Source organism: Cyclopterus lumpus, chromosome 25 (genome assembly GCF_009769545.1).
Source record: "Cyclopterus lumpus isolate fCycLum1 chromosome 25, fCycLum1.pri, whole genome shotgun sequence".
NCBI classification, from domain to species: domain Eukaryota; kingdom Metazoa; phylum Chordata; class Actinopteri; order Perciformes; family Cyclopteridae; genus Cyclopterus; species Cyclopterus lumpus.
In genome coordinates, this window is record NC_046990.1 from 9,706,304 (window position 1) to 9,720,009 (window position 13,706).

The window sequence follows — 13,706 nt, forward strand, 5'->3', positions numbered from 1 at the left end:
AATGCTACACACAATTTCTGATATGAAGTTAGCAGTAAATTATTATGCAACAAAATGTATTCACTGTTGCAACACATTGAATAATACAACAAATCTAAACAAGTGAGAGCACTCTGACATTTGCCAATTCATGGTTACTATAATTTGGCAGAAGTCAGGATTTTTTGTGTTGTTTTAACATTGAGATCGCAAAATTCAGATGTTATTGCAGTTTACTGCTGTTAACCTGGTGTTTGCCTTTATCTTATTATTAGCCTGCTAATTCAAATAATGTAACAAAATACACACAATTATGTTACCTGGCTAAAGTTATTTTCAGAATTGTCACAAAGTAAAGTTTAAGGACTAAAATAAATGGAAATTGTTTAATTATTGGTTAGACAAAATAACCAAAACATGTTTTTCTTAATTTACAGTGTGTTGAGCTTTCATAGTCACTGTAGTCACTTTTTTTTTTTTTTTTTAAACATTCAGGGTCCTTTGTAATTGTATTTTAGTACAGTGTGACCTCTTAATAAGCAGTGTCATCCTACAAATAGGAATGTCATGTTTTTTTCTAACTTTAATTACTTTGAAATTATATTATATGAGGTTACACACTCTCTAGGCATAAGCAGAGTGCATTGTACAAATTATATCCTTGACAAATGAAATATACAAAAATATCAATTTCGATGAAGAAAATATGTTCAAAATATATGTGCCTCACCCATATACCATTTGTAACTTTTTCTATTTCTTTTCATCAGATGGCTGATGCACAGCAGAAACAAATTGAACATGAGAAGACGGTGCTCCAGCAGACATTCCTGACAGAGAAGGAGATGCTTTTGAAGAAGGAGAAGCTAATTGAAGATGAGAAAAAGAGGCTGGAGAGCCAGTTTGAAGAAGAAGTCAAAAAGGCCAAAGCTCTCAAAGACGAACAGGACCGCCAGAGACAGCAGATGGAGGAGGAGAAGAAGAAACTCCACGCTACCATGGATGAGGCCCTCAATAAACAAAAAGAGGCTGAGAAAGATATGCTTAACAAGCAAAAAGAAATGCTGGAACTGGAGAAGAAGAGACTCGAGCAGGAAAAGATTCTTGCAGAAGAGAACCAGAACTTGCGCCAGAAGCTGCAGCAGCTTGAGGAAGCACAACACACTAACAAAGAACAGCTCGTCGGTGTTACAACTGTTGAAATAACAAAGACTATTTACAATGGACAAAATGCCAGTGATGTGGTAGACAGTGTGGAGAATAGACCAGATCCCTTGGCTTTTGACGGCATACGTGAGAAGGTACCTGCAAGCAGACTTCATGAGGTTGGCCTTTTATCCAAGAAGGAGTTTGACAAGCTAAAAAAAGGCAAAACAACTGTTCAAGAGCTTGGTGAGACTGCAAAACTTAAAACAACTCTTCGAGGAAAGAATTGCATTGCTGGAGTTTTGACACCATCTAATCAAAAAATGTCAATCTATCAAGCATCAAAAGAGAAGAAGATTACTCCTGGCACAGCCATGATCCTTCTTGAAGCTCAAGCAGCTACAGGTTACATGTTAGATCCTATTAAGAACCAGAAGCTTTCTGTTAATGAGGCTGTCAAGGAAGACTTGATTGGCCCTGAACTGCACAACAAAATGCTTTCAGCAGAGAGGGCAGTTATTGGCTACAAAGATCCATACACTGGTGGAAAGATCTGTGTCTTTGAAGCCATGAAGAAGGGTCTGATCGAACGTGATCATGCCATCAGAGTCCTTGAGGCTCAGCTTGCAACTGGTGGCATCGTCGATCCTATCAATAGTCACCGTGTACCCAATGAAATTGCCTACAAACAGGGACAATATGATGTTGAAATGAATAAGATTATGGAGAAACCTTCAGATGACACAAAGGGATACTTTGACCCCAGCACTCAGGAACCATTGACATATTCTGAGCTAATGACAAGATGCACTACAGACCCTGACACCAATCTGCTACTCCTGCCAATCACGGACAAAGCTGCTCAGTGCTCAAGTATATACACAGAGGAGGAGACCAAGGATCTGTTCAGCAACACAACTGTGGCTGTGCCATTCGGACGATTCAAGGGGAAGACTGTCACCATTTGGGAAATAATCAATTCTGAGTACTTCACTGAGGACCAGAAGAAGGACCTTCTCCGTCAATACAAGACAGGCAAAATCACCATCGAAAAAATCATTAAGATTGTCATTACTGTGGCAGAGGACAAAGAGAAGAAGAATGAGATTACTTTTGATGGTTTGAGAGCACCTGTACCTGCCACTGAACTCCTGGAATCCAAAATCATTGACAAAGACCTCTACAACAAATTGCACAAGGGCAATAAGACAGTAAAAGAAGTGTCTGAAATGGAGCCTGTCCACAAAGCACTGAAGGGTACAAACTGCATTGCAGGTGTAATGATTGACTCATGCAAGGAGACAATGTCCTTCTATCAAGCTATGAAGAAAGACATGATGAGGGCAGGGCCTGCCCTTAATATGCTTGAAGCCCAAGCAGGAACAGGCTACGTGGTTGACCCTGTTCATAATCAGAAGTACACTGTTGATGAAGCTGTCAAAGCAGGTGTTGTTGGTCCTGAGCTGCATGAAAAACTCCTCTCTGCAGAGCGAGCTGTTACAGGTTACAAGGATCCTTACACTGGCAAGACAGTGTCTCTGTTCCAGGCAATGAAAAAAGATCTCATCCCTAAAGAACAAGGAATCCGACTGCTTGATGCCCAGATGACCACTGGTGGTATCATTGATCCAGGAAAGAGCCATCACATTCCTCATGATGTGGCCTGCAAGAGAAGTTATTTTGATGATGAAATGAAACAAATTCTTAACAGTCCCACTGATGAAACTAAGTGCTTCTTTGACCCCAACACAAAAGAAAACGTCACATACTCTCAGCTCTTCAAGAGATGTGTCACTGATGAGAAAACTGGCCTCCAGCTTCTGCCTCTTTCTGATGAAGCAATTCATGCAAACGAGGAGCCAACATACAGTGACGCCCAGACAAAAGAGGCTATGACTCAGGCAACTGTGGAGCTTGACTCTGGACCATTTAAGGGCAGGAAGATGACCATCTGGGACATCATCAACTCCGAATATCTCACTGAGGAACAAAGGCTTGACCTGCTCAGACAGTTTAGGTCAGGAAAGATTACAATTGAAAGGTTAATCACAATTGTCATCACAATTGTAGATGAGAAAGAGACCAAGATACGAGAACAGTCCAGCTTCAAGGGCCTGAGAGCTCCGGTTGCAGCAGCCTCTCTGTATGACTCCAAAATCATTGACAAACCAACCTTTGACCTCCTTCAACAAGGCAAAACAACACCTAAACAAGTCAGTGAGAATCCTAATGTCAATAAATATCTCCAGGGCTCTGATAGCATCGCTGGCATCTATCTGGAGCCAACCAAAGAGAAAATAAGCATTTATCAGGCTATGAAGAAAAAGCTCCTCAGACACAACACAGGTCTTTCACTTCTTGAGGCCCAGGCTGCCACTGGGTTTCTTGTAGATCCAGTGAGGAATCAGTGCCTGACAGTAGACGAGGCAGTGAAGTCAGGACTTGTTGGTCCAGAGCTACATGAAAAACTTCTTTCTGCAGAAAAAGCTGTCACTGGCTATAAAGATCCATTCACGGGTAACAAAATCTCCCTCTTTGAAGCAGTGCAAAAAGATCTCATCCTGAAAGAACATGCCATGCCTTTGATTGAGGCACAGATGGTTAGTGGAGGAATCATTGACCCTGTAAAGAGCCACCGTGTCCCAACAGATGTTGCATATCAGAAGAACATTTTCAGCAAAGAAATTGCTCAGACCCTATCTGAACCATCTGATGACAACAAGGCTTTCTCAGACCCAGAAACCGATGAGAATGTTACTTACAGACAGCTTAAAGACAAGTGCCACAGAGATCCGGAGACAGGCCTGTACATCCTTCCACTCTCCAAGCCTCAGTCTCCAACTGTTGTGGAGAAGACATACCTCTACACAGAGGAACAAACACAGAGTGACCTGACAGACACCCAGATTGAAATTCCAATCGAGGGCCTTGCTGACACACCAGTGAACCTGTGGGAAATTATGAACTCAAATTTGCTTCCAGAGCAAGAGAGGCAGAAGCTCATGGATGAATATCGCTCTGGTAGAATCACTAAAGAGCGGATGATCATCATTATTATTGAGATCATGGAGCAGAGAGAGATCATCATAAATGATAATCCACTGTCATATAAGACTATAAGGAGACGGATAACGGTTGAGGAGCTCTACAATGCCCGCATCATTGACTTGGAGACGTACAACCTCCTTAAACAGGGCAAGAGGGACATCCGTGACATAATGGAGATGACCAATGTGAAACAGTATCTCTATGGCACAGGCTGTGTTGCTGGGGTCACAACAGACTCAAGCTCCAAGATAAGCATATACCAAGCAATGAAGAGAGGTTTTATCAAGCCAGAACTAGCCCTCAGCCTCCTTGAAGCACAAGCTGCAACTGGATTCATTGTCGATCCAGTTAAAAATGAAACACTCACGGTTGACGAAGCTGTGCGTAAGGGTGTTGTTGGCCCTGAGATCCACGATAAACTTCTTTCAGCTGAGAGAGCAGTCACTGGATACAAAGATCCATACAGTGGGAAAATCATATCTCTTTTCCAGGCCATGAAAAAGGATCTTGTTCCAGAGGATTATGCTCTAAAAATGTTAGAGGCACAAACCGCCACTGGTGGTATTATTGATCCAGAATTCCAGTTCCACCTGCCAGCAGACATTGCCATGCAAAGAGGTTACATCAACAAGGAAACCAACGAGAAGCTGACTGACCGTGTTAAGGGATTCATTGACCCTGTCAATGATGAAGACCTGTCATATGCACAGCTGCTCAAGAGATGCAAGTTAGATGGTGGGTTGCGCCTACTCTCCATGGGAGACAAGAGACTGATGTTCAAGGGTCTGAGGAAACAGATCACAATGGAAGAGCTGATCCGCTCACAAATTATTGACCAGCAGACTGTCACTGAACTGAATGAAGGTCTTATTTCAGTGGAGGAGGTTAGCAGTAGACTAGCGAGGTACCTTGAGGGCACAAGCTGTATTGCTGGTGTATTTTTAGAGTCCTCAAAGGATCGTCTATCAATTTACCAGGCCATGAAAAAGAATATGATTAGGCCAGGCACAGCATTTGAACTCCTTGAGGCACAGGCATCCACAGGATATGTTATTGATCCCATCAAAAACCTTAAACTGACTGTCAATGATGCAGTGAAAATGGGTATTGTAGGACCCGAATTCAAAGACAAGCTCCTCTCTGCTGAACGTGCAGTCACCGGATATAGAGATCCTTATTCAGGCAAGACAATCTCCCTGTTCCAGGCCATGAAAAAGGGGCTCATCTTGAAAGATCATGGAATCCGTCTCCTTGAAGCCCAGATTGCCACTGGTGGAATCATTGACCCAGAGGAAAGTCACCGTCTGCCAGTTGAGATGGCATACAAACGTGGCTTCTTTGATGAGGAAATGAATGAGATCTTGACAGATCCATCTGATGACACTAAAGGCTTCTTTGACCCCAACACTGAAGAAAACCTAACCTACCTCCAGCTCATGGAGAGGTGCATCACTGATCCTGACACTGGGCTGGTGCTCCTGCTTTTGAAGGAAAAGAAGCAGGAAAGGAAGACCTCCTCAAAATCCTCCGTTCGTAAACGCAGAGTTGTCATCGTAGACCCTGAGTCTGGTAAAGAAATGACTGTGTATGAGGCCTACAGGAAGGGACTTATTGACCATCAAACATACCTGGAACTTGCTGAGCAGGAGTGTGAATGGGAAGAGATCACAATTACTTCCTCTGATGGTACTGTCAAATCAGTTATTATTGACAGAAGGTCTGGCAGACAGTACGATGTTGATGATGCTCTTTCACGTGGCCTCATTGACCAGAATGCCCTTGATTTATACCGATCTGGAAACCTGGCCATCACAGAATTTGCTGATATGCTTTCTGGCAACATGGGAGGCTTCCGCTCACGCACATCCTCCTTTGGTTCCACCACTGGTTCTACCTACTCCTCTCCCATGAGCCCCATACCCACCATTAAACCACCTGCAGTCATATGGAATGACCCGGCAGAGGAGACTGGCCCTGTAGCTGGAATGTTGGACATAGACACACTGGAGAAGGTGTCTATTACTGAGGCCATACACAGAAACCTGGTAGACAACATCACTGGCCAAAGATTGTTGGAGGCCCAAGCCTGCACAGGAGGAATAATTGAGCCCACAACTGGAGAGAGATTCTCAATCGCTGATGCAACAGAAAAAGGCCTTGTGGATAAAATCATGGTTGATCGCCTGAGCCTGGCTCAAAAAGCATTCAGTGGATTTGAAGACCCCAGGACTAAAATAAAGATGTCTGCCTCCCAGGCTCTTAAGAAAGGCTGGTTGTATTATGAAGCTGGACAGCGTTTCCTTGAGGTCCAATATCTGACTGGTGGACTTATTGAGCCTGATGTCGAGGGCAGAGTGACACTAGATGAATCTATCAGGAAGGGCACAATTGATGCCCGCACTGCCCAGAAACTGAGAGATGTCGGTGCTTATTCTAAATATCTAACATGTCCAAAAACCAAACTGAAAATCTCCTACAAAGATGCAATGGACAAGAGCATGGTCGAAGAAGAAACAAGCCTGAGACTTCTGGAGGCCTCCTCACAATCCAGCAAAGGCCTCTACAGTCCCTACAATGTCAGTAACCCTGGATCTGCCTATGGCTCCCGGACTGGCTCAAGGACCGGATCCCGAACAGGCTCCAGAAGAGGCAGCATTGATGCTGGCTTTAGCACGAACATCTCCTCCTCCTCCTTCACATCCTCTTCAAGTGGCTTTAGCCGCAGATTCTGATTCGCTAGTTCTGTTCCTAACAATAGTCCTAGCGTCTAAGAATTAACAATAATAATGCACTCTACAATTGCATTTTTCATATTAAAAAGAATAGTTAAAGAAAATATTATTTATTTATTCTGCCCTCAAGAATTGACAAGGCTTTTTTTTTCATATAACAATTGGGTAAACATGTGCCTCATATATGGAGACACAAACAAACATTGCTAGATATATATTATGCTTTTTTTCTTTAGTACTAATTACTAAGTCAGTTTATATTTTTCAAAGCAAAGCATGACATTTCTGTGACTTCATAGTTTTCATTTTACACTTGTTAAAAAGTTGTATACTTGTGCTTTCTGAAACTAATATATACAGAGATATTTTTCCAGTAGTCCTTTGAAATTCAAGGATATTTGTCTATTTTTTATCTTTTTCGACACCACTTAATGAGATCTACGTCGACATAGTTTCTAATGTTTTTAACAGATTCTAAAATACATAGATGCCTTTCTGAATGTTTGTATAGAGTTATGGAAAAATGATGCGTGTTAAATGTTGTCTGGGTAACTAAATAATATACCCAGTAAGAATACACCTGTGAGACGCTGCAAAATGGGACACTACAATATATTTTAAAAAAACGTGCCAGAATTAAAATTATGCAGACTTTTCTGAAACCAGTTTCACATCCGTCATTATTTTTTAACTCATGCCCATTTATATTTAGAGGATATTTTTGCATCCTTTGGGTTCATTATTTGACACACTCCAAGTTTTAGATTTTATATATCAGTCAAGTGTTCCTGGTTAATCCCAAGATGATGTCAGATCCCCCATACAGACCTGCGTCCAGTTCTTTTGGTTCTTGTAAGTTGAATTATTATTATTTTTTCTCATGTTTTCTTTTGTTGTCTTATTTTTTCATTTGATTTTGATCGCATCTCAGAGCCTAGATAATGCAATTTATTTATGCCATTTCTTTCCCTATCGCACACGTGGTAATATCACTAGTGAACTATTACTATTCAAAGTTCTCATTACTGCTGATTGACAGTTTTTTTTGTCATTCTGTTTATCCAGTATATGAACACAGATACCGAGTCGGCCGCAGCAAACAATCCTCTCAACTTGGATGGCTTTGTGAGTCCATGTCACCCTCACGCAGTTACACAGGTACAGTGTATAACTGTTTTTGAAGACATTGTCATTTTCATTTAATTTGCAAAAGATGAAGCTCAGTTTCATCCAGACTTGTTTGGCAATATTTCTGTTTTTCCCGCTGCATGGTATTTGTTTATTTTGATTTTAATTTGTAGCTATTTTCTTTCATTTGTAGATCTTCCATTTGAGTACATCCTTTCTTCCATTGCACATCCCATTTGAAGAGAGCTGAGGCCGAGTCAACCTGAAACCATCTTGGGATACCTTTCTAGGAACACTTTTCATTCATTACCTTTTTTCATATATGTATTACTTGAATGCTATTAGTGATAGCTGTGTGGTCATATCCAGATTTTTTTTTATAAGAACACTCCCAAACCATACACACATCTGCATGTGTATTATTTCTTTTAAATTGGCATTTACTGTCATGGTAGAGCAGCACATCTTCATTTAGCTGCTCTTAATTCCACTGAGTATATTTTTGTATTTTCTCTCTGTGAATCCAATCCTACCAAAGTGCTCAAAAGATGCATCGACATGTTTGATACAGCACCAATTTTGCATGAATGTATGTATTGTATCAAATTATCAGTTGACATTTGCCACTGATTTTCTTTGCAAACTGAAAAAGAGCTTGATGCTTTATTTTGCCTATAGTTATTTTTCCACAACAAGTATTTCTGTTCTGTATATCTCTAAAGTGTTTTACCTATGTACATCTTTTTAATTTGTTTGCATCACGTTCTTTTGATATATCATGAATTTGCCTTGCATGTTTTGCCAACCGTACAGAGGATTTTTGGGGATAATGCTAATGTAAAATAAAGACAACAACGACTGTGCTGATTAAATTCGTTAGCAATATTTCATTTTACAAACTAACTGGTTTGTTTTGCCTTTGGGTTTTGCTTTGAATGATGTGGTGAGTGGATTATGTTGTAAGTTCTGACCAGTAACACTATGTTGTAAATAAATATGCTCTGACCAGGCCCTCTTGTCATTCATACATTAATATCCAATGCATCTGAAGCTATTTTTAGAATTGAAAATTTAGTAGAATATGCTTTTGAGCGCTACTTATGACATATAGGAGCACTAATGACACACTAGAAAAAAAAAAAGTAAGACACTTATTTCCCATCCCTCCATAGTAAATATGGAGCCAATATTAGAGCACAACAATGACAATGGTTTTAAATGTGTGCTGGCATTGTTGAGAGTTGGATTATTATGAATGGGAAGCCGGGATCTAACTATGTGAGTCAACTGGCTAACGGCCCTTTTTAAAAAAAAAAAAGTACTTTGCTACCCTTTAAAAATGGATTAACATTTGTACCATTAGCGGTAGCTCACAGGGAAGTTGATTAGCACCGTTAATAACTCTTAGCAAAGGGGCTAACCTAAAGTATGGTGGGACGAACGGATAAGAGTCTGAGGCAATTCATATTTCCAGCAGACTCAACACTAGAGTGGGAACCCTACGTTATTATAGGAGAAATATGCAGAGAAAAGTAATATTGCTCTCTTTTAGAGGATGAATTTAAAGGGTAAAACATGATCTTATGTTTACCTTATTTACTCCGTCTGTTTAGTGGTATGAATTATCCCTCTGACCACAAGAGGGCAGTGTTGGACCAACCAGCACACATCCCTGAGGGGGCCAGTGAATCAGGTCAGACCCGATGGTCAGACCCTAGTCCATCACCTGCTACTCAGGTGATCACATTATTAACCCACTGAGGTGGATCGTTATTTTTGTGATTAAGTATGTGTCTGATTAATGAGGCTCTGACTAGGTTTTAAAAGCTGATGATACAAACTGGTTTTAGCTTCTCGCAAAATTACACATTTCCCCCCCCCAAAATGTAATCTGATCAGGGTTTAAAAGAAACGCCATTTAGATACCGATTAGAAATCCCCTTTCCATTGGACAACACCGGTGCATGTAGATGTACAGCCATTTCCTTTAGATCAGATGCATACATGTTTTTTTGCTCTCTATGTGCCAACATTAGCCAATGGGTTTGATGGAGGAGCCTGCCAACAGAAGAAATGGGGCATTCACCTCCCAGAATTCTTCACTCAGCTCCCTTGACTACTCTGATCTGACCCTGTCCCTCCCAGCTCTCCCGGCGTCGGAGGCTGGAGACGGGGAGGTAAGAACACACGGACGAGTGTACGAACACTTGCATCGTCATATCTCGTATCCAGTAAATTAACCGCTGAATGGTCAGCGTCAGCTCAAGCTGCTGGATATGCTATACAAATAAGCAAAACACAAGATCAAGGATCATTTTGTGTCATTTTCTCCTACGCAGGTTAAAGGGAGTGCTTTGTTTGGACCGCTAACACCTACATCACAGGATCAGAGACACGGGTAGGCTAGTGTCTGACATTGTCATTCATCCTTGCCACAATTTTGGGTTACTTGCATCCATGATTACTTAACAATGTATAACATTTGTAAGTTTAATTGCCAACCATAAAGAAATATAAAATTATGTCCAATATAAGCAATACTGGCCAATCTCACATGTACAGTAGATACTTGTGAATTAAACCGATTTTTAAGCATATATTGTAATCCAATCTTGATTTGGAAGTGGCCACCAACAGTCCGATTAAAAGAAAACGTTCAGCCTGTGACGACCGTCAATTGTATCGGCTTTGTAGACCGGTGCGTCTGCCAGCGGCACAAAGACATAGCTCATATGAATTGTGACGTGAGCAAACTGTGTAAAACATCTAATTGAAACATACTGAAACAAGAAAACTAAAGTTCCTGCCCAGTGGACAGAGAGAGAGAGCAGATGCCTCCCTAATGAGATATTTTGTAATAATTCTTGGAGGCTTTCTTTCTCCTCCTACCGCCGCTGGTCTTGGCTTTGCTGTTTTGTCTGTTTCCCCAATGTTGTGCTTCCTGTCATTACAATCTTACACAATTCAAGGAGGCATTTGATTTCAGTGTCCAGTTATTCTACAAATACACCGTATAGCTTGAGACAGTACAACATATATACATTACAGAAAAAGCTATTTAAAATAATATGGTGATGATTATAATTAGTTTGGCTTGACTTAGATCATCCTCGTTTCATTGAATACATTTGATTGTAAAAGATGATCAACATACTTACACTCGTCTCTGTTTTTGCAGGAGCGTGGAGGACTTGAGTCAATGGCAGTGTGAGTTCAGGGGTCAAATCGTAGCAATGAGAGAGTGGCTGAAGAGCATGGAGATGAGGCTGCCTCCTCTGGACCCACGGGTTAGTTGAGTTCACTGCCTTCCTGTTATTCTATTTCACCGGATCCTATGTTAAAGTTCCCATTTGGAACAGCATGTAAAATCTGAGCCAATCTAACAAGATCATTTATATTTTCAGGCTGTGGAGTGCAAATGAGAACTAAATGTTTCATTCGAGGATTAAAGGATAGTTTATTGTCATTCGGGAAATGCCGTTGCCTAAGCCATACAATGCTGCAGTAACAGACATGAAAAGAAGATAAATTAAAACAGAAATGTAGCAAAGTTCGTGGGAACTTCTGGCCACCATTGCCATCAGTGCTTGTCCCCTGATTTATACACCAGAGTCCTCCGAGCTTCCTCCTTTTGTTTGTTGAGAGCGTCGTCCATCTTTTCCAGCGTCCTATTGAACCGTCTTAAACTTAAAGGAGCTCTCTAACTCTTTTGAGCGAGCCTCACACTCTTTGGTGTCTTTGACCTGCAGCCTCGGGAAGTGAACAGTGGTCTCCGGGTTACATGCGACCACGACACCGGAGTCTTTTTCAGCACGGTGCTCTGACTTGATGGCATCCACCTCTTTTTGATGGGCCTCTTCTTCTGCCTTTATCTTCTCCAATTTGACTTGAAGGTCGTTGGTTTTAGAGGTCTCTCTGAGCTTTCCGCAACACCGGGTAGATCTTTCCCAACTGGGAGTTCAGGTAGTCTGTTTCCTTGGTTCAGGTAGTCTGTTTCCCTGGTTCAGGTGGTCTGTTTCCGTGGTTCAGGTGGTCTGTTTCCGTGGTTCAGGTGGTCTGTTTCCTTGGTTCAGGTAGTCTGTTTCCCTGGTTCAGGTGGTCTGTTTCCCTGGTTCAGGTGGTCTGTTTCCCTGGTTCAGGTGGTCTGTTTCCGTGGTTCAGGTGGTCTGTTTCCCTGGTTCAGGTAGTCTGTTTCCCTGGTTCAGGTGGTCTGTTTCCTTGGTTCAGGAAGTCTGTTTCCCTGGTTCAGGTGGTCTGTTTCCTTGGTTCAGGTAGTCTGTTTCCCTGGTTCAGGTGGACTGTTTCCCTGGTTCAGGTAGTCTGTTTCCCTGGTTCAGGTAGTCTGTTTCCCTGGTTCAGGTGGTCTGTTTCCCTGGTTCAGGTAGTCTGTTTCCTTGGTTCAGGTAGTCTGTTTCCCTGGTTCAGGTGGTCTGTTTCCCTGGTTCAGGTAGTCTGTTTCCCTGGTTAAGGTAGTCTGTTTCCCTGGTTCAGGTAGTCTGTTTCCTTGGTTCAGGTGGTCTGTTTCCCTGGTTCAGGTAGTCTGTTTCCCTGGTTCAGGTGGTCTGTTTCCCTGGTTCAGGTAGTCTGTTTCCTTGGTTCAGGTGGTCTGTTTCCCTGGTTCAGGTAGTCTGTTTCCCTGGTTCAGGTGGTCTGTTTCCCTGGTTCAGGTGGTCTGTTTCCCTGGTTCAGGTAGTCTGTTTCCTTTTATGAGCAATAATCAATCAGCTAAAATCAGACTTTTAGTAATGCAAACATTTCTCACAAGCAGAACTGCTTTGGAAAAGACATCATCTGATTGGTTGAGTTCAACCTGATGGGAGGAGCCTGAGCACAACAGGTTTAATAATCCATTAGAAAAGGTGACTGGCATTAGCAATGCAGGTTAACTTGTTAGCCGAGTGACCACGAACCACATCAATATTAGTCAGTTTGATCAAAGTTAAGTACTTAGACCTTCCTAAAATTGCCCAGAGATTTCTTTCACCCAGCTGGGAGCATAGTGTCTGGCTGCAGCTTGGACTGACACATCTTTGTTCAAATATTGCTATAAATGGTACATGACTAAATCTAAAGTTAGCGATCAATAAATGCCTTCATCAATCATACTTTCCCTGTGGAGATCAATGCAGATTGTCATCAGGAGTAAAACAGGCCCCTGTAAAGAATCTTAGAGTAGATGTGGGTTAACGAGGAAAGAGGAAATCAATGAGTCATGCTGGTCAGGACACAAACACTTAAGTTAATTGAGCATTACGGAAAAGAGGAAAGGGACTGTGGAGGTTTTTCAAAGTCCGACATATTCAAACGAATACTGAGGTGGTCCTCCTTCACTCATGCAGGGAGACTTCTTTAGACCACAGAGGGGCTTTTGGAATCAGGCTCCATTGTGCCTGGCCTGGACAGCCGGGCTACAGAAGGGCTTGGCACTGGAGGCCCCCCTGCACACATGAGCACACACGCTGAAAAGACATTAGACTCAGATGGGTGGAAGGGCCAACAGGGCAGAAAAAAAGACAAGCAGGATCTTTGTGGAGAGACTCTGATGTGAGTATGGAGGCCTTTATTGATCGCTAACTTTAGATTTAGTCATGTACCATTTATACCAATATTTGAACAAAGATGTGTCAGTCCAAGCTGCAGCCAGACACTATGCTCCCAGCTGGGTGAAAGAAA

General features: G+C 41.9%; 1 protein-coding gene across 13 annotated transcripts in view; it reads left to right on the plus strand.

Annotated features, from left to right (window-relative positions):
* LOC117728001 (plectin-like) overlaps positions 1–9,043 on the plus strand; it is a 92,415-nt gene extending 83,372 nt beyond the window's left edge. For all 13 annotated transcript variants that reach the window (XM_034528623.1, XM_034528610.1, XM_034528613.1 and 10 more), the window contains 3 exons: positions 750–7,757; positions 7,971–8,063; positions 8,227–9,043. In XM_034528623.1, coding sequence (XP_034384514.1) covers positions 750–6,905 — 6,156 coding nt within the window. In that variant the 3' untranslated portion in view covers positions 6,906–7,757; positions 7,971–8,063; positions 8,227–9,043. The remainder of the gene's footprint in view (positions 1–749; positions 7,758–7,970; positions 8,064–8,226) is intronic.
* The last annotated feature ends 4,663 nt before the right edge of the window (positions 9,044–13,706 follow it).